Source organism: Solanum lycopersicum, chromosome 6 (genome assembly GCF_036512215.1).
Source record: "Solanum lycopersicum chromosome 6, SLM_r2.1".
Taxonomy (NCBI): Eukaryota; Viridiplantae; Streptophyta; class Magnoliopsida; order Solanales; family Solanaceae; genus Solanum; species Solanum lycopersicum.
In genome coordinates this window covers 42,292,373-42,317,323 of record NC_090805.1, presented here as the reverse complement: position 1 = coordinate 42,317,323, position 24,951 = coordinate 42,292,373, and the positions used below count along the sequence as shown (strand labels likewise).

Genomic DNA, 24,951 nt, shown 5'->3' with positions numbered 1-24,951 from the left:
AAATTAAACAGTAAACACCCAGCAACAAGGAGTCAGCTTGGTGTAGTGATTGTTTGGGGGTGTTTAAAGTTGTACGTTGCACTGTATTCCCACTATGATAAATTTTTGAATTCGTTATACTTATCAATATTTAATAGTTTTTCTAAAACGTGAAAGTGAAAAATTATCATAACTTTTTTATCTTTTATTTATTTGCTTCGATAATATTACCCTTTAACTTTGTTATTTGGAACTCATATGTCTCTCGTTATGAAAATCGCTCATATATGCCCTAACATTACAAAGTTGAAACATATTTCAAGTTTGTTTTTTATATGATTCCTTATTTGTTAGTTATAATGTTTTTTCTCAATTAATTCATAATGTCACACATAACGCATAGATGTCTCAACACACCGATAAAAAAAATTATTAAAAAAAATCATGATTGGACATGTGTCTAACTTTTAAATGATATTATAAAAAAGTAAAGCAAAACAAAATTTATAATAAAAAATTGATACTATATAAATTTCAAATCAATAATTTTTATATAATTGATAGAGTGTGAGATTTACCGATTTAATATCGACGGTTACTCTCCATATGAAACATGTTGTCCGAACGAAAAGAAATTGCAAATCTCAAGTTCTAAGAGAGTAGGTTTCGGTTAATGAAATGAAGCGAGGAGAAAAAATATGAAAGAAACTAAAACTAGGATTTTAATATATAGACCTCCAACTTTTTTCATATGAAAAATAATTTAATATATTGACACTGGATGGCCAAAAAGCTTATAAGAAAAATTGTATATAATAATAAATTATGATTTAAATTAAATGTTATAATCATAGTTTAATTTAATTGTAACTTGTAGTAAATTATTGTTATTTCCCTCTCTCCTAAGTTTTATCGCTCATCAGCCTCTCCCTCATCTATCTCACTTTTATACAAACATAAATGTGTAAAATATGTTTGTGTTTGTATAAAGAGAAAGAAAATTGTACATATACATATATTTTTATTTCCCTCTCTGACATCTCGCTCGCCACTCTCATTTGACTCTCTCACTTTATACAAACACAAATATATACATTGCATTTGTATAAAGACAAAGAAAATTGTATATACAAATACAAATACATATATTTTTGTCTTATACACTTACGATTATACAAATACAGATCTTTTCGTGCTCATTTCTCTTTTATTTTTCTTTTTTCTCGCTACATACAAACACAAATTATACAATTGATTCATATGTATATGTTTATTGAAACGGATTATACAATTGCTTCTTATATGTATAGCGAAATATACATATTAATAATCATAGCAAACATAAAATTTGTTATGGAGCACAATTATATAAATAATAACTATAACATATAAATATAATTTTTATATTTATTATACGTGAAAGTTACTTTAAAAGATATCCTTTAGCCCTTTTAAAATAATTTCATATTGTGGCCCTTTTCAACTAATTCCAAAACATATATAAAAAGGGTATCATTATTGTGTAGAGAATGTATTGTACATGTATTAAAAGAAATTCTATATGTATAGAATCTGTATCATCCCTATAGTATGTATATGAAAAATGTATTATTATTATATAATTGATGTATAATAAATGTATACTAATTAATTGATTAATTACAAAAAGGGGTAGTATTGAAAACACTTATGAATTACTTGACGTGAATTTATTAGCTAAATAATATTTTAAGCAAAATAGGTGTGAATGATATTTTTAAACCTTTCTCTATAGTTCAAAAATATTTTTAAGACTGTCAATAGTTCTGGAATGAAATCGACGATTCTCGCCAAGTTCAGGAGTGGTTCAACCATTCTCTTTGTTTTTAATTAAGAGTATCACAATCCTTGAAGAGTTTAAAACTACTTGGTATAATGTGACTGACAGATCGAGAGTGCATTTAAGTTTAAGCAGAAGATCTTTTAAGTAGGGCTGGGCATAAACACCGAAAAATCAAAATATCGTATCGAATCGATTTTTTTTATATTTCGGTTTCAGTTTTTCAATTTTCTGTTCGGTATTTGGTATATGTTTTTATATTTTTCGGTATTTCGATTCAGTTTTTGGTATGTAATTTGTGTTATTCGGTATCTCGATTTACCGAAATATATTTTATTATAATATATATTTATATTATATTAATGTTAAATAATAAATATTATAATTTAAAATAAAAATTTAAAAAGTAAAAGATACTTTTTGATGTAACTATTTTTAGCCCATTAAGCTGAAAAATCAAACAAAAAAATTTGTAAACTTTTAGAAGCCCAACTAAGCAGGCCTATTAAAAAAACCGAAATTAACAAAACCGAATTGAAATAATAAAAATCGAATCGAAATAATAAAAACCGAACCGAATTATTTCGATTCGATATTCGGTACACATTGTACAAGAACCAAAAACCGAAAAAAGAAAAACGAAATCGAACCGAATTACCGAATGTCCACCCCTACTTTTAAGAGTGTCAATATTTCGAAAACAAAATTAATATTTTGCTTCAGATGAAAGTATATTCTTATTACTTTTGATTTCAAACAATCTATCAAAAACTTATCTAGCAATATATACCAATCACCGAATATTATCTTTTCATACATATTCATCAATTCATTTTGCGCACTTTATTAAAAAAAACATGGATTATTTTTCGTACTAGCGACCAAATATTTGAGATCGACTCATCAAAAGGGATAAAAACAAAAATAATCAAAAGGAAATACAACTGATAAGGATATTATATATGCAACCAATCGACAACGTGTTGTTCTGGAAATGCAAGTTTGTAAATATATAATATTATTATTAATATTGGGTCATAAATAGTTTAAGATTTTCATCCTAGTGAAGTGTGCGATCCTTCTTATTCACACTCAAATTCGTAGATTATTCATGAATTTAGAATTCTACTATTATATCCAAAGTATGAAACTTAAAAATCAAAGAATATTGCAAATCCTTTACATGGTCCAGAAGGTGTCCATCGAACGTAACAAACCCAAACTCTAATATCATATTTAATTAGGTTTTAAATCTAAATTCACGACATCCTGAAAAATTAGCTTATAAAAAGTAATATAAATTCTTGTCTTTATCCGATATGGAATTATTTTTTATTTAAGGTGTCAACTTAGCGAGGTTGGATTGAAATTCAAGATATTAGAATAAGTTGAAAATAGTAATTGGATTGGGTCTTGGTTTTCCGAAGTTAACTTTGGGCTCAAATGAATTTGAAATGGGTTGAGTCTTGATCTGTTCAATTTGACCCTCTTAATTTCAATATAATATTATTTAAGATGTATAACCATATTTTGAATTTTTTTAAAAAAGAAGAAGTCACAACTGTGTAGAAATTTTTTAAAAGTTATATAAAATAGACAGTAATCCATACCTTCCATTTAGTAACATACATATATTACATGGGATAATTATATGTAATAGCAAACTAATAACCTAAAATAAATGAAGTAGCTATGGTTTGATTTAATTGTGCTCCATAGCAAACGTTAGCCAAAGTTTGTCAATCTCCTCTCTCCCAAAAATCTCGCTCGCCACTCTCCCTCTACTCGCCTCTCTCGCTTTATACACATAAGTGTATAAATTGTGTTTCTGTTTTGTATAAAGCGAGAGAAAATTATATATACACATGCAAAAACATATATTTTCGTGCTATACACTTAATTATACAATTTACAAACATTTTACTTCAATTCAATTGCAGACAAATGCAATTTTTATACAAATATTGCAGCGAAAAAGGCCAACGAATTATACAATTGCGAATTATACAATTGTAGTGAAATACAATTTTCTCTCGCTTTATACAACAAAAGTGTATATATTGTGTTTCTATTTTGTATAAAACGAGAGAAAAATATATATCTTCTTCCTATACACTTATAATTATGCAATATACATACATTTTACTTCGATTCAATTGTATGCAAAGCAAATTTTATACAAATATTGCAGCGAAATAGGGAGCGAATTATACAATTGTGCATTAAACAATTGCAGTGAAATAGGATATCGAATTATACAATTACAGCGAAATAGGCCAGCGAATTATACAATTGTATATGTATAGCGAATTATACAGTTTTATATTTGCTGTGGAGCACAATGATGCAAACTTTGGTATAGCATACAAATATGAATTTTTTGTTTGTTGTATGTGAAAGTTGTCCATATTACATCAATGCAAATAAAGAGTCTTAAAAAAGGTTAAAATTGAAAATTAAAATTGAACTTAACTGAGAATTCTCTTAAAATGAGTTAAGACTTGAATTAGTTGGAATTAAACACAATTCAAATTTTTAGAATCCAACCTTTAAAATTATGAACGGATTGGATGAATTACCTATAATTGAACTCATTTTGGCACCCCTAATTTTCATCAATACAATGTAGTACTTCCTCCGTTTAAAAAAGAATAACCTATATTAACTTGAAATGGAATTTAAGAAAAAAACTTGTAATTCTAAATTAAAACTATGCCACAAAAACATCCGTTAATTTTATGACCTTAAACATATTACGTAAAAAATTAAAATTAAAATATTTAAAAAAAGGTCATTATTTTTTTTTAAAGGTTGTTTTTAAACCAGAGGGAGTAGTTTCTTTGTGGATTGTGATATATGGGTCAATTTCTTTAAGAAAATAAGAATAAGAAAGATCACTAGTTTTAGGCTATTACTTTTATTATATGGAAAAAAAAAAAACTCACAAATTATGCGTGAAAAGGAACAAATAGAAAGAGAAACAAAACAAACTTGCTAAAATATGAAAAGTCAATTTTAGACTTTTCGCCGCAGAGCGAAAAGGACGAAAATACTTTAATTATTTGCGGAGAATGGGGGTGAAGTCTACCGTCTATGTTCTAGAAACTAGCAAATGCATTCGTACTCCAAATTTAATTAATAAAAAAATGAAGTGCAAATTTACAAAGATAAACAAATTGATATGACAGGACTTAATTTTTTTTTTTAAATGCTTTTGCGCATGGTTTATATTAAGTTTTTGATTAATTATACCTATTAGTTTTAATATGTTGTAAAGACTAAAAAAAGATGTTGTGTATAGTTAAATGATATAGGCCAAATACATAAGCAGATTCATGAATTTATTGGGTTTTTTTTCTTAGATATCTTAACTATATCATTTTTCTATTGAACCCGTTGTCTGATGTGAAACCAGATTTGTGAAGGGTATTGATAGAGGATACATATGTTGTTTCCACAATTCATTAGTCCAATTGGTAGTGAAAATGTTTGAGAATAATTGTGTTTTACTTAAGTCATTTGAACATATTAGAAAACAAATGAGACTAACACGATTTGTCTTCATTTATTTAATCAACATTACTGCAATTCGAACATAATTGAAGGCATTTACCATAGAAAAACCGATCAAAATCAAGTAACAGTGTAAATTATGTGTGGTTTAATAATCAATAGAAAAATAACGTAGTTAAGATACGTGAGGAAAAACCCCTAACAAATTTAAGGATCTGTTTATGTATTTAGCCAATGATATAAACATATTTTAAGCATTCAATACAATATATATATATATATACACACACCTAAAAATCGTAATTTAAGTGATTAAAGAAAATGTACCGACAAATTTAGAGATTGTCAGTGCATTTAACTTCTAATAGAAAAATGAGCCAAATACAAAAATACTCGTTAACTATGTGACAAATAAAACAATTTTTTCTGTTTGAATTAGTCTAAAATACACTCTTATTTTACTTTGGAATAACTCCTATTTATCTATCAACCATGAAAAATAAAATAAGTCATGATAACCCTTAAGCGGGTTCTAGCAGTGCTCCAGATACAACTTTTTATTGCCAAACTTTTTTTTTTTTAAAAAATAATTTAATTTTTCATTTGATCAGTATTCGTATTGGAGTCTTAATCAAATTTTACACATTATCTCTATTTTAGAGGCGGTGCTTCTAACGGTTTTTTAAATATTCAAAATTTGAATATATGTATATATGTGTGTGTGTGATGTGTCATAGTTCTTCGATCAGATTTCCAATTATCTTTCTCATATTTTTGGAAAGTTTCCCTTAATTTTAGGATAAATATCCTAAAATTATCCAAAAATTAAGAGAAAATCCTAAGAATTATTTTATTTTTCATTGCTGATAGATAAATATGAAATATTTCAAAGTAATAAGAGTGTATCTTGGACTAATTCAAATGAAAAAAGATTATTTTATTTCTTACTATTATTCAATATTTATGAATTTGACTCATTTTTTAATTAAAAGTTAATTATGTTTAAGGATAAAAGAATCTCGCCGCTAACCTATGATAGTACCAAAAGCATTTACCAAACTTCTAAAAGAGTAGGAGGAAAGAAATAAAAAGGTAGGAGGACAAAAATAAAAAAAAAAAAATTAGAAATAAAATATTAAAGAAATTCATGAACTTAACACAAATTATTAATTTTATTTTTAAATTATTGATAAACTTAAAAATTCTCAATTAAGAAATATTTTTAACTAAAATTGAGAATATTTCTAAGCTTGACTATAATTTAGGAAGGGAATTTTTCAAAAGTTGCATAATTAAAGGAAATAATTAAGCTTAGTTGATATATACATAAATATCTTTAATAAGTTAAATATAAATTTAATAATTTACGTCAGGGTTTATTAGGTTTATGCCCACTAAGTTTGAAAGGAACATGAACATTGGAATTGTCTTCTTCGATACGTGTGCTTGCGTTAGAGGCGGTTTGCTTATTTAATTTTTGACCATTTTTTAATTTCCCCTTTGTTCTTTAAAATATGCGTAGATTCATATCACACAAAACCATAAATCTCATCAGCAAAACCACAACTAGTACTATTTCGTCTTCTTCTTCTCCAAATTCTCCATCACTTTCTCCTAATTCTCCATTAAATTCTCTTCTTCGTTTCTTCTCCGCTCTTCCTGCTTATTCTCCTGATTCAATGGCTTCAGATTATTCAGCAACTCACATCACTGTTGATAATATTAATCCAAAGGTAACAACATATGTACTCAATTTTACGTTTCACGTTTTTTTTTTATATGTTGATCGGAATTTTGTATTGTAAAAATCAGTTGCAATTGAGAAATCGGTACTGATCGAGGATTTGACGACGCATATTTTGTTTCTGCGTTATTATTATACTAAATTACTGCTTGTTTTTAGTGTGAAATCGTAACGGCTTTGTTCCGATTCAATGTCTAAGGAGAAGTAGCGTATTTCTTCTTTGGATAATTGGTGATGTGAAAATCATTAGAGAGTTATGGATCTTATTAGAGAGTTTTAATGGTACATGACTTTTTGTTGTTGCGTATTTGATTTGTTGCTTTTTTACAAATGATGTGATTTTTGGTAGTTTACTTGTATATTATGATTACTTGACTGATACAACTTTATTTCTGGTAAATTTTGTTGGTTTCAGGTTTTGAAATGTGAGTATGCTGTTCGTGGAGAGATTGTATCAATTGCTCAGGTAGTTCATGGTTTTTGTTTGTTGATTTTTGTGAACTGAATATTGAACCAGCGTTTTGGGGTTCTGTTGATTGAGCCATTATGTTATCTGGATCTGCTGAAGAATTTGTTAATTCTCCTTACACATTTTTCTTTTTGATGCAGACATTGCAGCAAAGGCTCAAGGATAATCCAGGTTCTCATCCTTTTGATGAGGTACGAACTCTTGTACACTAGTTTTCGACTTCATGTTTTTGCTTTACAATGCCGTGTTTTATAAATACTTCATTATCATTTATGTAATTGATGCTGGTTTCTGGACTATATCTTCAATAGAACTAGTCTTACCGAGCTTTACATAGGTACTGTCGGACATTTTAAGTTTTCTGGATTTATTGTGTACTCATTCATCAGATTACGTGCAGATCTTATATTGCAATATTGGAAATCCTCAAGCACTTGCTCAGCAGCCTATCACTTTCTTTAGAGAGGTGGGCTTAAATTACTCTATTTTTTCTCCCCAAAAATTAATTGACTCAGCTAGTGATTTCTAAGGATGATTTATCTATATTAGGTCCTTGCGTTATGTGATCATCCATCCATTTTGGACAAAAGTGAAACACAAGGTCTATTCAGGTATGAAGTTTGTCTAAGGAGTTTTTGGTTATGCTTTAGAAAGAGGAGATTTTTTCAATATACAATATGAAACTGGTTATAGACTTTGAGACATTGCAATAGCTGTCTTTCATTCTTTTTTTGCTTTTGTAGCGCGGATGCCATAGAACGAGCTTTCCAGATCCTTGAACAAATTCCTGGGAGAGCAACTGGTGCATACAGCCACAGTCAGGTGACCGTCTTCTCATGAGATTGTTCCATATTTGTGGAGTGTTATGTAGGTTCGATAAATATAAAACTTTTTATTGTATTCTCTATATATAGGGTATCAAAGGATTACGTGATACAATCGCTTCTGGTATGGGAGCTCGTGATGGTTTCCCTGCTGATCCAAACGATCTTTTCTTGACTGATGGTGCAAGCCCAGCGGTAGGTTAAATGTATATCCTTGTTATTTTCACAACTTTGTGGGAAATAGAATCTGAGGTAGTTGGTATTGTTGCTTCTTTACCTTTTTATTCAGGTTCACATGATGATGCAGCTGCTCATCAGGTCAGAGAATGATGGAATTCTCTGTCCCATTCCCCAGTATCCTCTTTACTCTGCTTCAATCGCCCTCCATGGTGGAACTCTTGTAAGTTCTGTTGCTTTAAATAAAATTGATTTATGATAGTTGCATAGTTGTCTGAAATTATTGAAAAATATCTATAGAAATATTACAGAAGGCCTAGTTTGACTGCTTTTGGGAGAGTTCTTTCGAAAATACAACTAGTGCATGCATTGATATGATCAACTTATGCTTAAAAGACCCTTTATTGATTCTTGAAAGATAGTTCATTGGGAAGTTCTTAATATTTGCATTTCATTTTGTTTTGTAGGTTCCTTATTATCTTGATGAACAAACAGGCTGGGGGCTTGAGATCTCAGAGCTTGAGCATCAGTTGAAAACTGCAAAATCCAAGGGTATTGATGTTAGGGCTTTGGTTGTGATCAATCCGGGCAACCCAACTGGGCAGGTAGGCGTTATTTTGGAAGGCTCATCTATGATTTTTCTTTAGAATTAGGAACATAATATACTTCTCTGACTAGAGATTGCCGCAACGGAATATGATTCCTTCTCCCCCTTCCCCAAAAATTCGATAAGAGAGGATAAAAGATGAAAAAGAAAAAACAGAAAAAAATCCCTACTAACCTTTTCATATTGCATGAATATTTTCCTATGCATGACTATAGGTTCTTGGTGAGGCCAACCAACGGGAAATTGTAGAATTCTGCAGGAAGGAAGGTCTCGTCCTTCTGGCTGATGAAGTAAGTCAATTATCCTCTAAAGTGCTATTATGCTTGATGTGACAAATTCTTTTGCTTCCTCTGGAGCTTGATTATCAGTGACTCTAAACTTGTTTTAAAATGTTCCGCTATCAGATTTTGTATTTCTCAGTAATCTAGGGTTGTATTAAACTTCAACAGTGTAGTTCTTTTTTGTAACTCGTTGAACTCATACAGGTTTATCAAGAAAATGTTTATGTGCCTGACAAGAAATTCCACTCATTTAAGAAAGTTTCCCGCTCTATGGGATATGGGGAAACGGATATAACCTTAGTGTCTTTTCAGTCTGTGTCAAAAGGTACACGTTTCACTATATCTTGCCTCACTTATTTCTTTGGGTGGTGGGTCAGTGTGGTTTAAGGGGATAGGAATTTATATTCTTCCAAATGCGAATACTTTTTGTTCTGATCTTTTTATATATATATATTGGTGCCGTTAGGGTTCTATGGTGAGTGTGGAAAGCGAGGAGGTTACATGGAGATCACTGGTTTTAGCCCTGAAGTGAGGGAACAGATATACAAATTGGCGTCTGTCAATCTGTGTTCCAATATCTCTGGTCAGATACTTGCAAGCCTCATCATGAGTCCCCCAAAGGTTAGTATTGCTATTTCCCAATAGTATGTTCCCGCTTTGCATATTCTGCAAAGAGGAAAAGGTTAATGCTGAAAGCATGGGTTTATTCAGGTAGGAGATGAATCATACGAGTCTTTTTCTGCCGAGAAAGAAGCAATACTCTCGTCCTTGGCAAGACGTGCAAAGGTTAGTGAGAACTTACAAATAGGACAAGCTTGACCTGATTATCAACCTGACAATAAGAACTGCTAATATAGCAAAGCAAAGATGATGTCTGTCATATACCTAACAGAGTTCTTTTAGCTTCAGTTTATGAGCTTCTATCTGTTAACTTGTTAAATGATCTAATTCTCGTGTTTATTGCACATCTCATTTAACAATACCATCAGACACTAGAAGATGCACTGAATAGTTTGGAAGGAGTGACATGCAATAGGGCAGAAGGGGCTATGTATCTATTTCCGTGTATCAACTTACCCGACAAAGCAATAAAAGCAGCAGAAGCAGCTAAAACTGCACCAGACGCTTTTTATGCTAAACACCTTCTTAATGCCACTGGAATCGTTGTTGTTCCAGGCTCTGGATTCCGCCAGGTATTCTTACAGTTATAACTTTGCCATCTGGTCAATGTCAGTATTAAATTTACCCGATTCTTTCACTTGAATTGTATATAGGCATTTTTAATCATCTCTTACATATTTAGTATTGGTTCTTCCTTGTGTATAGGTTCCTGGAACCTGGCATTTTAGGTGCACAATATTACCACAAGAAGAGAAGATACCAGCTATCGTGTCTCGTCTGACAGAATTCCATAAAAAGTTCATGGATGAATTCCGCGGCTAAGGAATCAGAGAGTACTTGCTACCTGAACCTAACAACAGAGAATTTTGAATAAGCAGTGCCTGTTGACTCCTGCCTGCGTATGTTTTGTCTGCCTACTTCTGTAGTAGAACTGTTATGGGGTTTTACTGAATCTACCTCAATTTTATAATTATAGTGAAATGAGTTCAAGTCGAAATCCCAACGGAAAGTTAAATAAATTTAAGAGGTAGAATTAGCATTTATAATTACTCAAAAAAAAAGACTAAAGTAATAGTACGAAAGGAGTATAAAATAACAATAATATTGAATAGTACTTCCACTTTGAATATTGATGATTGTAATTGCATGTAATCCATGCGTTTGGCCTTGTAAATTTTTCTTCAGATTTTCTACTAGTAAGTAGAAATTTATTTCGTAACTCCAAATTTGTTTCGTAACTCCACAGCTTCGATGGTATCGAAGTGAGTTTCTGGTATCCAATTTCCAGTTTTAGGATCTCTCATCCTTCTCTACACTCGATTTCGACGTTGAAATCGAAGGAGACGAATCGACTAATTTTTGATATTTGAAACAATAGTCCGCACTTTAAAATCCTCTACTGTGTATCTCAGAACATTGCTGAAGGTGGTAACCCTAGACATATTATTTATTTACGAAGAGTATATTGACAAGTGATATATAAATTTGAAAGTTTAATTCAGCAATATCTCTTTTGATTGATGGTTAAAAGAATATTGAACTATAATATATATATATATATAGGCAAAGCTAGTTGAATTAGTAACGTAATAGGATTTGGATTACAAGAAGAGACTAATAAAGTTATTAACCTAATAGAACTGGATTATGAGACACGTCACTTAAACATATCATCAAACTGAAATTATGTTTATGAATTACTTACCTGATTTTGTATTCATATATACTTATCAATAATTTAGCTAATCTTTATGAAATTAAATTAAGTGAAAGAGCCAACTCAAATTATATAGTTATATTAGTTTTTTTTAAAATAATTAAATATGTGAAGGAATATTGACACATAATTATTGGCCTTGCTTCTGGTATTCTATTAGATGGTCATTTTAGCTCAAAAAAAAATTTCAATTATGAATTCGAAACTAAAATTGACATTTATCCCTGATTAATTTTCAGAATATTTAAGTGAAACACGAGTAACTTATTAAATTATATTCTGTACTTATTATTTTTATGATGAACGTAAAGAAAAACAAAAACACAATTTAAATGGGAGCATATATTGATTTGATGTAACATTGTGTTTGCCTATTAGATTTTTTTATTGATCCTCTCCTATAATATGCACATACATTTAATGTGCTTCCAATTGAATGGTCCTTATTTTCCCCTCGATTTAATCATATATGGGCTATGGTCCCCCCTATTGTACGTTAATAAATGTAAAATTTCTTTTCGAGTTAAAATGTGGAAATTGTGCTAAGAATATAAAAGATAGGTGGTTGAAAATAAAAATTATGAGCGTCAATAATAAGCTCAAATTTATGTAACCAATTCAATTCATTCGGCATTTTAAGAGTTGGACACAAGATAAATAGAATTAGGTTCAATTTCAATTTATTCAAATTTTAATATATTTAACGAGAATCCTTAATTGAGCCTTATTTAATCTGTAATTTCAACTCGTTTTAAGACTTTTTATTTGCTCTTATGTAATGTATTGAAGATATAAATTACTATCTATTTTATATCTTTTAGGATTTATCTATTCATTTATAACTTTTTTTTAAATATAAAAGTTAAATAATAATACATTAAAATATTGAGATTAAATAGGATTAAATTGGGTGGATCATGATCCAATCGAATTTTTACCTAACTTGAGCTCAAAGTTAACTTGAACGGATGAAAAAACAACTCAAATTCTATTTTAACTCATTTTAATATCTCTAATTTCAATTTGGACGTTAATTTGACACCACCAATGAAAATGTGTACTATATAGTGAGTAATTTTCCCAATTAATTTGTTGTACTATCACTTCTCTTGCCCTTACACATTCTTCTTTCCCTTAATAGATTTCAACAACCAAATACATCAAATGGGCTTTACAAAATTGAAAGAAGAGTGTACTAAAACTCACCATGAAGTTAAAAGCAAGCAAAGAGATGTAGTTTCATCATTTTCTCATCAGAATTATTTAAAAGATCCCAATTTTCTAAAATCTAGAAAAATTAAATCCATAATATTTCTTATGAATCATATTAGAGATCATTATTCTTGCAATGCTCTTTACTACTCTAATTATTTTCTCAAATGTTGTTTCTTCTGTCATAAGCCTCTTGACCTTCGCAAGGAAGTTTACATGTACAGGTATATAATTTTGCGTTTCAGTTCATGTGATACTTCGTCTTTTAGTTGTCTAAAAAAACTCAAATGTATCATCGAACTTTGAGAAAAAGTTTATTTATGTTATCCGTTAAAAGTTTGTCTTGTCTATATCATTTTCGTTTGAGAAAAAACTCATCTATGTCATTATTTGTTAATTGAAATGACATAAATAAGTCAAACTTTAAACGGATGACATGAATCTTTTCTCAAACTTCGATAGCATATTTGAGCTTTTTCCTTTTAAAAGAATAATTTAATTAACAACATGGTCTGGTCAAACCATAATTGACCACTTGAAAAAATTATTTTGCAAAACCATAATGGCATGGATAAACCTTTTTTAAACAGAGATAATATAGATGAATCAAACTTTAGAAAAATGACGTAGATGAGCCAAAGTTTACACATATGACATAAATAATACTTTTGTCATAATTAGTTGGTATATTGGAACGTTCTCCCTTGAAAAATAACGTCTTCTCTCCCTCCCACAATATATGTGTGTAATTGCAAAGATTTGGCCACAATTTAGGTGCAATTTTTGCCATTTTTTCTATTAAAATATTTAGAAATAATTTAATTATAGATTTATTTTATTCCTAATGAGAGAATTTATTTTAGACTACATATTTTGAAAATCATTTCTTAATTTTAAGGCATTGTGCACAATTACATATATAATCCTATAGAGTGAAAGATAGTTAGCTCTACTTAATGCCAGATAAATCAGGATGCATTTTTTTTCCTCTGAGTTAATTACCTTCTGTTTGGTCATAAATTTTGAAATTAAATATTGAAAACATAGAGTTTTAAAAATTGATATTAAAACTTGAAATACATTTTAGTGGGAAAAAAAGTTGATATTTTATAAGTGGAAGTGTTTGTCTTTAGTTTCTGAAAACTTGAAAAATTGTAAAGATTAAAATTATAAAAGTTTATTCAAAATTTATGATCAAACGTTAGCTTAATTGCGCTTAATTTTAATAGAATTTATAATGCAGGGGTGAGCTGGGATTCTGCAGTGTGGAATGTAGAAATAGACAGATATACCTAGATGAATTGAAAAAAATTGAGACTTTTACTAAAAAAATATTGGCGTCTTTGATCCGCCGGCGTCGACAGGTTGGCCGGAGTTCTCTGATTACCGCTCCATCGGAGGATTACCGGCGATGTGACGCTAAGAATCAAGTTACATTCATCTTTTCATAGTTCATCAAAATTTTGTGTTAATTTTATAGCTAAACAGAAAAAATTACGCTATTTTTTTATGGGCTAAGAATGAAATTTTGGTGGGTACTACCAATTTAGAGATCAACAAATTAGTTAGACTTACAAGTTTTTGGTAGAGACGAATTTAGTATTTTTTTTTAATTATATGTTTATTAAGTAAACTTGTCTTTTGTATATACCATTTATTGTTTTTTATAAAATAATTATAAATACAATGTACTTTTTCATGAAGAATTTATTTATCGGAAAAGGGCCTAAAATATCTTCGAAGTATTGAAAATGGTACACAATTATCCTCCATCCACCTATTGGCTCCCAAATACCCTTCACATCCACCTTTGGGTCCAAATTTACCCTTTCATTAATAGACCAAAATTAAAAATAATTAAATAATAATTTTTAATGACGTGACACTCAATCATTGGTTGTAATTTAATTATTTAAAATAATTTTAAACCCACCTATTACCCACCCATTTTAACTAAACCCACCAATTACTTTCTCATTCATTTTTCCCTTATTACCCTTTTCTCTCCTAGAGTGAGCGAAGAAGATGCCAGAAATTATGGATACGACAGACACTTCCAGAGGAGCATGTACAACATAAGCTTTTTCTCGAGTACCTCTATCTTTCATGCATTCCTGCAGAATAAGAACAAATCAGAGTTCCAGCCAGCCTGTTGAGTCTTAAAACATTTGTCAGAAATTATAACATTATGAAGGAAAAAAATTGAACATAAGAAAAAAAAAATGCAGAAATAAGAATTTTCATATGGATTAACTTTATTAGTTTGAAGAAGCGAATTCTTAAAGTTGTTGAGCTTGATGACCATTTCATCCGGCAAGGCCAATGAAAGTGATACAAAATGAGTGTACCCAACGTTTTTGCTTTTAATTGCCTACGGGCGAACATAAAACCTTTAGGAATAAGTCAAACAAGTGGAATAATAAATTTGTATTCATGATTTTATGAATCACTCACAGAGAAGGTAACATCCATGGTAAAGAATCTAGTGATTGTGATAAAATCATGCTGAGTTCAAGCAGTTATAAATCTCCCATCCATAACATGAATGGGAAAGTTAGGAGAGAGAAGGGTAATAAGGAAAAAATGAATGGGAAAGTAATGGGTGAGTTTAGTTAAAATGGGTGGGTTTAGTTAAAATGGGTGGGTTTAAAATTATTTTAAATAATTAAATTACAACCAATGGTTGAGTGCCACGTCATTAAAAATTATTATTTAATTATTTTTAATTTTGGTCTATTAATGAAGAGGTAAATTTGGATCCAAAGGTGGATGTGAAGGGTATTTGGGGCCAATAGGTGGATGGACGGTAATTGTGTACTATTTTCAATACTTCAAGGGTATTTTAGGCCCTTTTCCGTTTATTATTTCTAATAAATTAATGAACTTTACACATTAATTCATTAAGCTCATTTCTAAAAAGAAAGTCACGAGTCCAAACTTATTTATAAAAAAAAATACTATGAGATTTACCTATTTTTTACTCTTATCAACACCTATTCGCTTGATTAAACTTTATATAGCTTAAGATATTTCCTCCACAATCCCCAAAATAAAAATTATAGTCACCACAATAAAAGATTATTAATAAATTATAAGTTAGAAAAAAATGTAAAATCATTTTCTTAAAAAAAAAATATCGTTAAATTTCTATAAAAATAAAAAAATCAAACCAACTCAACCACAGCAAACCCGACGAACATGAAGTATATTTGATTTTAATAATAAAAAATTAATTATATAATCTTAATTTTAATAAAAAATTAATCCAAATCCAACTAGAATTCCTAAATAAAAAACCATCACACCTTAATTCTATTAAGTAAGCCAAAATAGACAAAGAAAAAGAAAAGTAAAAAAAAAAAACACACAAAATTTTCTATCTATATATAGATCAAACAAACTATACCTTAAAAAGAAAATATAGCTTTTTCCTTTTTCCACACCACCAACAACAACATAGAGATGGCTCCTCTATCGATCTTAACAAGAAAGGCATTGATCATTTGTGTAGTACGTATCTATCGATCTTAACAAGAAAGGCATCGATCATTTGTGTAGTACGTATGATTTGTGTAGTACGTATGATAAAGGTGAACCCTCATGCGTTTTTTGTACTATATGTAACGAATTAAAATCAGTGAACAATGATGCCTCGCGTGGGCATGTTTATTGTGAAGATTGTATACTGAATTATGTCTGCGAAAGGATCAAAGAAACCCTAGCACAAGTAAAATGTCCAGTATCGGATTGCATAGACCAAATTTTAATCGATGAATATTTCGTGCCACCTGAATTTATGGATCAATGGATGGATACGGTTCGCGAAGCGGAAGCTTTGTATTCATGTGAAATTATTGAGTGTCCTTATATGGGTTGCGAGGGTTATTTGATAGATGATGAAGAAGGGATTTTCAATTAGAACTTGTCCAAAATGTTTGTACAAATTATTATGGTAATTAAGTGTAGAGATTATAATTGGCATATGGGAATGGATAGTAAGACAAATTAAAGCAATTAAAGAAGGTTGTAGGCAATTTTAATTTTTTTTAATTTTATGATTTGAGGCATACCAATTTTTATTTCTAATAATTTGTGATAGAAGATTGCATAATTTTAGTTTGATCGTAGATTTAAATATCGGCAAGTATGAAATATTGTATAGTATATACCATGGTAGGCCATATAAAAAAAAAGAGTTCGGAGACTAAAGGGTATAAAATGTTAACAAAAATTTCAAAATGGTATATCAATTTTTATTTTAATCAAAAGGGCAAAATCGCTGAAAGAGCAGCGATAGCGATTTGCAAAATTTGATTTTAAAATAATTTTTTTTTAAAGAAATCATTGCCTTCACAGCGAATTCCAAAATAATTTTTTTTTAATGATTTTTTAATAATTTGCTGCCTAAGCAGCGATTTCTTTAATTTTTTTTAATTATTTATTTGAAATTTAAAGAAAAATTAAGAGCAAATCGCTACAAGGGCAGCGATTTGTCTCCAAAATTTTTTATTATTTTTTTTAAAAAAATTATTTTTAAATTTTTAAAATAAAATCTTAAATTTTTTTTAGAAATTTTAATTTTAAAACTTTTTTACTACTTATTCTAAAATAAAAATTTTTTAATCAGTTTTTAAAATAAGTAGTAATCAAAATTTTCAAAAATATATATAAAAAAAATATCGAGACAAATTGCTGCACTTGCAGCGATTTGCTCTTAATTTCTCTTTCTTTTTTTTTAATTTTAAACAAAAAATTAAAAAGAAATTAAAGAAATTGCTGCTTAGGCAGCGATTTATAAAAAAAAAAAAACTTATTTTGGAAATCGCTGTCAAGGCAGCAATTTCTTTAAAAAAAGAATTTTTTTTAAAAAAAATAAATTTTGCAAATCGCAGCGCTTTTGCTTTGTCTGACGAGCGAAATCGCTGCTCTTCTAGTGATCTTGTCCTTTTGGTTAAAATATAAATTTATATACCGTTTTTGAATTTTCGTTAACATTTTATAGCCTTTAGGCTTCGAATTCTAAAAAAAAGTGTATCTATTTTCATATATCTTTTAAATATTTTAAATTATCAATTATTGTGATATATAATATTTTTTTCATAGTTAATAAATTGTAGATTGAATATTGAAAGTTTTATGCCTTGGGCTCGTAAATTGGACTATTGTCAATTTTAGGATCTTTCATCGTGTGCAAAAATATGTTTTTTCTTGTCATTATTACGTAAATTGGACTCTAATCAATTTTAGGATCTTTCATCATGTGCAAAAATATTTTCTTTCTTGTCATTATTATTATGTATTTTACACGAACTCATGTGTGAAAATATTTTCTTTTCTTGCCATCATAATTTTATTTTTCACATGAACTCTAATTGTATTAGACATATAAAATAAATATCAGTCTCAAACACAAAATAATATTCGAAATCATAAACTAATCCAATTTCAACCTTCTAACACTAATGATAATCAGTTCCAAAATAAGTTACTTTAAATAACATTTGGTCAAAAAAAACTTATTAAGAACATACTACAATAAAAATAACTTTTAGCGGCAATAAATAGATACATTAATAAAGAGTAGTAATGTCTTTACCAGCATTAGTTAAGTGTTATTAGGTCTAATATCGTTAAAGTGACATATACAAAGAGTGCTAATTACCGTTAAAAATATATATTTAGCAGCAACTGCTAATTGATTATCGCTAAAGCTCATTTTTAATGTAGTAATATTATCAATTTCAATCTCTAAACACTGATCACTTGTGATTCAATAGAATCGATAAGTTAAAGCTAACTTCTAAAAAGAGGTCACATTTTTTTCAAAGGGTAAACTACATAAATTCCCTTTAGGTTCTAATTTGCAAGATTTTTTATAGTTCCAAACATTACTTTTTCATCATATTTAGTACTTAGGATGTATCAGTCTAAAATGGTGAGATACATGTATATGTTGAATTTTACGATTAAAATATATATTTTATTTGTTTAAATTAATTGATTGTAACTGGTTTCCTTAATTAGGAAGTCATTAAAGATTTTGAAAATACATGGACATTTAATTCTAAAAATTTGAATTAATAAAATATCTTAATAAAATCATTGATATTATTATTATATATTATAAATAAAAGACAAAACATGTAATTGTTTGAAATTAGAAGTAAAATTAGGACATATGATAGTGATGTACGAGGGTGGACCTAGAGTATGTCGAAGGATTCACCCGAACCCCTCGATAAAAAATTACTTTGCGTATTTAAGGTATCTTAAAGAATTTTTATGTTTATATATTGATTTTGAACCTTCTGAATATAAATTGGCTTAGTGGTTTAGTGGTTCAAACCATTATTTTCTTTTTTCGAACCCCTTTAATTAAAATTCTGGATCCGCCACTGATATGTAGGACTAATAAAAAGCTTTTTTTTTTTAATTCATACATACTATTCATGTGTATTGTGTAATATTTTTATGAGTTATAATATTTTTAGTTTACACAAAAAATAAAATAAAATCTTGTAGTAATAACAGAGTTATTTCATAATATATGTTGTTAGAGTTATTTCAAGCTAATAAATGGGAAAAGGTTTTGAGAAATATTTTAAATTTAAGCGAAATTTATTGTTACGATGTCAAATTTTATAAAAGATCTTTTATTCCTGCACTTTTTAAAATTGTATTTCAAAAGTATATATATGTGCTCACGTGAACACATTACTTTTTAAAATGATGCAATGTTTATAATGTCCATGTAGACATATATATACCTTTAAAATACACTATTAAATAGTTAGGAGTAAAAGGTCCTCCATAAAGTAAAGTACCATAACAACAGTTTTGGTCAAGATTCGGATATATTTCAAACCTTTTTCCTTAATAAATTTTGTTAGAAAGTGTTTGGACTGACTTAAAAGTTGGTCAAACCGACTTTTAGTCAATTTTTGACTTTTTTGGCAAATATTAAAAATAACTTAAAATAAGTCAAATATGACTTAAAAAAATCAGAAAGTGTTTGACAAAGTCAAAATGACTTAAATAAGTTTAAAATGACTTAAAATGAGTCAAAAAACAAAGGTAGATCTCCCTTACTTTTTATTTTTTTTAACTAAAAAGTTATTTGACTTTTTAATTTTTACTTAAAAAGTCATTTGACTATTTATTTTTTTCTTAAAACTACTTTTTTTTTAAAGTCAAATTCAAACAGACTCGTAATCATGAGCATGTATTACATTACCTTAGATTTTGTTGCATAAATTTTTTATGAAGATTTTAGTTGTTTAATAAACGTCTAAAATACTCTTACTATTGCCAAAATAATAATACTCTTTTTCCTTTTTATAAAGATTTTGTACTCTATTTGTCTAACAAATTTCAATATTCTTTTCAAGTAAATTTTTTTTTATTAAATCCTACTTATTAAAAGAAAAACTAAAAAATGAATATTACAAATTTTTAGGGCTCCAAACCTTTTTGAGGCATAAAATAAAAGTTTTATGGGAAAATTGTATATAATAGCAAATTAATAACCTAAATTAAATGGAATAGCTAGGGTTTGATTTAATTATGCTCCATAGCAAACATTAGCTAAAATTTGTCAGCGTCTCTCTCCCGAAAATCTCGCTCGCCACTCTCCATTCTCGCTCGCCTCTCTCGCTTTATACACAGAAGTGTATAATTTTGTTTCTGTTTTGTATAAAGTGAGAGAAAATTGTATATACACATGCAAAAATGTATATCTTCGTGTTATACACTTAATTATACAATATACAAACATTTTACTTCAAATATTGCAGAGAAAAAGGCCAACGAATTATACAATTGCAGTGAAATACAATTTTCTCTAGCTTTATACAACAGAAGTGTATATATTGTATTTCTGTTTTTGTATAAAGCGAGAAAAACATATATCTTCTTGTTATACAGTTATAATTATGCAATATACATACATTTTAATTCGATTCAACTGTATGCAAAACAAATTATACAATTGCAGCGAAATAGGCCAACGAATTATACAATTTAGGCCAGCGAATTATATAATTGTATATTGTATAGCAAATTATACAGTTTTATGTTTGCTATGGAGCGCAATTATACAAAATTTGCTATAACATACAAATATGAATTATTTGTTTGCTATATGTGAAAGTTGTCCAAGTTTTATTAATCTCCACTATCCCATTGGTCTCATCATATGTATAATAGTATTTCGAAGGGCAACTTTCACGTATAGCAAATAAAAAATTTATATTTGTATGTTATAGCAAAGTTTTGCATAATTGCGTGTCATAACAAACATAAAACTATATAATTCGCTATACATATACAATTGTATAATTCACTGGCCTAAATTGTATAATTCGCTGGCCTATTTCACGGCAATTGTATGATTCGCTACTTATTTCACTGCAATTGTATAATGCACAATTGTATAATTCGCTGCCTATTTCGCTCCAATATTTGTATAAAATTTGTTTTGCATAGAATTAAATCGAAGTAAAATGTATGTATATTGCATAATTATAAGTGTATAGGAAGAAGATATATGTTTTTCTCTCGCTTCATACAAAAACAGAAACACAATATATACACTTCTGTTGTATAAAGCGAGAGAAAATTGTATTTTCACTGCAATTGTATAATTCGCAATTATATAATTCGTTGGCTTTTTTCGCTGCAATATTTGTATAAAATTTGCATTTGTCTGCAATTAAATTGAAGCAAAATGTTTGTAAATTGTATAATTAAGTGTATAGCACGAAATATATGTTTTTGCATGTATATATACAATTTGCTCTCGCTTTATACAAAACATACACTTCTGTGTATAAAGCGAAAGAGATTTTTGGGAGAGAGACGATTGACAAACTTTGACTAACATTTGCTATGGAGCATAATTAAATCAAACTGTAGTTAATCCATTTATTTTAAATTATTAGTTTGTTATTATATACAATTATCCCTAGCGAATGAGATTGCATATAACAATCTTAATTAATTTAAGCAATAAAAAAGAGTGAACAATATAAAAATAACTCACAAATAACGTCCTTTAACTTTTAGATATAAAAAATTTCAATCTGATCCATTATGATTTTTCACATTTTTTGTTTAGAATTAAATAAAATCCACCCATTGAAATAAGTCAAAAAAATATTTAGAACTCTTTTCTATTAAAAAAAAGAAAGGAATAGCATTAAATTTCTTTTAAACTCGAAAATAGCAAAAACCAAATTAACAACAAGAACAAAATCTATGAATATTAATTATATTTAATTTTAATAATTAAAAAATAATCATTATTAATTTTAATCAAAAATCAATCCAAATCTAACCAAATACCACAAACCTTAATCAACAAGGATTTCTAAACTAATTAATAAATCAGTCAAACCTTATTAATTATTATTATAAGGAAGTCAAAAATAGTCAAGTACAAGGAAAAGAAACTTTAATATTTTTTCTCTATATATAACTCAAAACATCAAATTATAGCTTAACAAAACAAATTGCTTTTTGCTTCTTACTTTTTAAAATTTTAGGTTTTCTCTTTTTTTTTTTCTCTTCAGAAATTGCTTTTAGAATTTTAGGTTTATGGCTTCTTCTAGCCGCAATCGCCGCCATTGGGATGGCTCTAATGACAATGGCGATGATTACGATAGCCCTATGCAGTTACTGGATAGTGAAGATGATGACGACGGCGATATACAGTTACAACAAATCCTTTTCTACTCTGCCATGTCAAAGCCAAAATCAAACCCTAACGACGTTAAGAAAAAAGGTATAGACTATTCCTGCAGCTTTGTTGAAACTGACGGTGTCAGCCTCCGTAACAGCGAGTACGAAAAAGGTGGACCCTCATATGTGGTTTGTACTATGTGCAACGAACCAACGCCACCAAACGACGATGACGCCAAGCATGGCCCTAATTGTGGACACATTTATTGCAAAGAATGCTTTTTTGGTTATACGAAGAAAAATATCAAAGAAACCCTAACGTATGTTAAGTGTCCGGTATCTGACTGCAAAGAATATTTGCTGATCAATGAAAATTTCATCCCACCTGAATTTAGAAATCAGTGGCGCGAGACGGTTCGTGAAGCCGAGGCTTTGTATTCTTGTAGGATTATTGAGTGTCCATTTTTGGGTTGTTTAGGTTATTTGATTGATGATAAGAAGGGTTTTTTAATTAGAACATGTCCAAAGTGTTGGACATTGTTTTGTGTAATGTGCAGAGATAATTGGCATAAGGGAATGGATTGTAGGACTAATTATCAATGGAAGAGGAAGATTAGGTCATTGGTTGATGCAAAAAAAGATGATGATGACAAAGGAGCTGGAGATGAATATTCTAACTTGCTCTCATTGTTGAGGCACTTCAAGAATTCTTAGGGAATTTCTGTTTTAAATTTATTGGCATAGGTTCTAGTTTGGTTCTAGTTTTTTTCTTGTTTTATTATATGATCCAAGAGATACATTATTAATATACATTTGATATTTTCTGAAATCCTGCGTAATTTTAGTGTTATTGTCATATTTATCAGGAATTTTTACATATGTATATTGCCTTGGTTATTTTTGTCCTCAAACATGTTGTTATTGTTCTCAAACATAGGAGGCTAAGGCAACTTAACTTGGCTTGTTTAATTTGTCTCTTACATTATAAAATTCTAGTTCCGCCATTACGAAAAGTATAGGTGTACAAAATTGAACAAAAAGTCGAGTAAAAAAAAAAACTTCACTAATGATTTAATTTGACTAGATTTGATTTTAATATTTTTTGTCAATGATTATTATTGAAATCTTCTTCTGTCATGATAACTTGTTCTCAATGAGACAGAGTCCTCAGAAGATGGGCCTATGTTCTATTAAAGGTTCAATTTTTTTTTTGGGGTAAATCTATTCCTCAAAAATTTATAATTACGAAAGTCCCTTAAACTGATACAATTAAATAAGTGCTGATGCATTAAAAAGAGGGTCGGTTATATTAATGGCCAAAAAATCAAAGCGCTGATACATTAAAAAGAGAGTTAAATATATGCGCTGATACATTAAAAAGAGGGTTAGATACATGCGCTGATACATTAAAGAGGGTCAGATACATTAATGGTCAAAAATCAATAAAGGGACCGATACATTAATGGTCAAAAATCAAAAGAGGGTCAGATACATTAATGGTCAAAAAATCAAAAGAGGGTTAGATACATTAATGATAAAAAAAATCAAAGCGCTAATACATTAAAAAGAGAGTCACATACACTAATGACATTTTTTACTTTAAAAAAAAACGATAGATTTTGGAGATTTGTAAAACTTATAGGGCATCATGATCCTATAAGTAAACTAATAGGTAATACCCTTGGATCTCTACAAAATGTCCAATAATATTGTTGGTATAGCCCATGATAAGTGGGCCGTCTACTTGGGCTCATCACTGCACAATAAAACCAAAGGGCCCTATTGTTCAGACCCTTGCCCATTTAGAGACCTGCATTCCATTAAAGTGGTAAAATTGTTTTATTAAAAGAAAAGGAGATTATCATGAATAATTATAGTTTAATTTGGAGCATGTTTATCATTAGTATCTATGATTTATTTAATTACGATTTACGGCAACAATTGTGATATTTTAAAGCGAGAGAATAGAGATACTAGACACACATGTAAGCTGATAAAGAATGTCTCACTTGTACTGACTTGTTCTATATCATTTGTATTCATCTACGATACAGAAATACATGTTGTATTCAATATATATAAGTCGATAAAATTATATTACTTGTATTCATTCGACATACATAAATATAGGATGCATTTTCATATGTATATGCATGTTGATACAAATATCGTATATTAATATCTTCAAGAAAATTAATGGTATAATAGATAGAACTACTCTGATAATATCTCTATCGGTATATATAAGTTAAACTCATTACAAATCACTACGTAGCGTACTAATTTGGTTTGTGGGACCTTAATTATGTA

At 28.9% G+C, this 24,951-nt stretch overlaps 1 protein-coding gene and 1 long non-coding RNA gene across 2 annotated transcripts; both read left to right on the top strand.

Annotated features, from left to right (window-relative positions):
• Positions 1-6,702: 6,702 nt before the first annotated feature.
• LOC101260239 (alanine aminotransferase 2) lies at positions 6,703-11,260 on the top strand. Its single transcript, XM_004241808.5, has 15 exons — positions 6,703-7,044; positions 7,471-7,521; positions 7,665-7,715; positions 7,925-7,990; positions 8,074-8,135; positions 8,268-8,346; positions 8,439-8,543; positions 8,638-8,748; positions 8,993-9,130; positions 9,348-9,422; positions 9,618-9,738; positions 9,880-10,034; positions 10,125-10,199; positions 10,403-10,606; positions 10,740-11,260. Exons 1-15 carry the CDS (start codon positions 6,826-6,828, stop codon positions 10,854-10,856), a joined length of 1,629 nt encoding a protein of 542 aa, XP_004241856.1. The 5' UTR covers positions 6,703-6,825; the 3' UTR covers positions 10,857-11,260.
• Positions 11,261-12,845: 1,585 nt separating this feature from the next.
• On the top strand, positions 12,846-14,669 carry LOC101256982 (uncharacterized). The gene is made up of 2 exons (XR_011221582.1): positions 12,846-13,187; positions 14,207-14,669. It is a non-coding gene; the product is annotated as an uncharacterized lncRNA (long non-coding RNA).
• The last annotated feature ends 10,282 nt before the right edge of the window (positions 14,670-24,951 follow it).

What these genes read in the sequence shown, in the direction of transcription:
- LOC101260239 (XM_004241808.5), top strand. Translation starts at nt 6,826, where the DNA reads ATGCGTAGATTCATATCACACAAAACCATAAATCTCATCAGCAAAACC. An exon ending in GAAACACAAGGTCTATTCAG is followed by an intron (nt 8,136 to 8,267) that starts GTATGAAGTTTG and finishes TTGCTTTTGTAG; the next exon opens with CGCGGATGCCATAGAACGAG. An exon ending in CCCTCCATGGTGGAACTCTT is followed by an intron (nt 8,749 to 8,992) that starts GTAAGTTCTGTT and finishes TTTGTTTTGTAG; the next exon opens with GTTCCTTATTATCTTGATGA.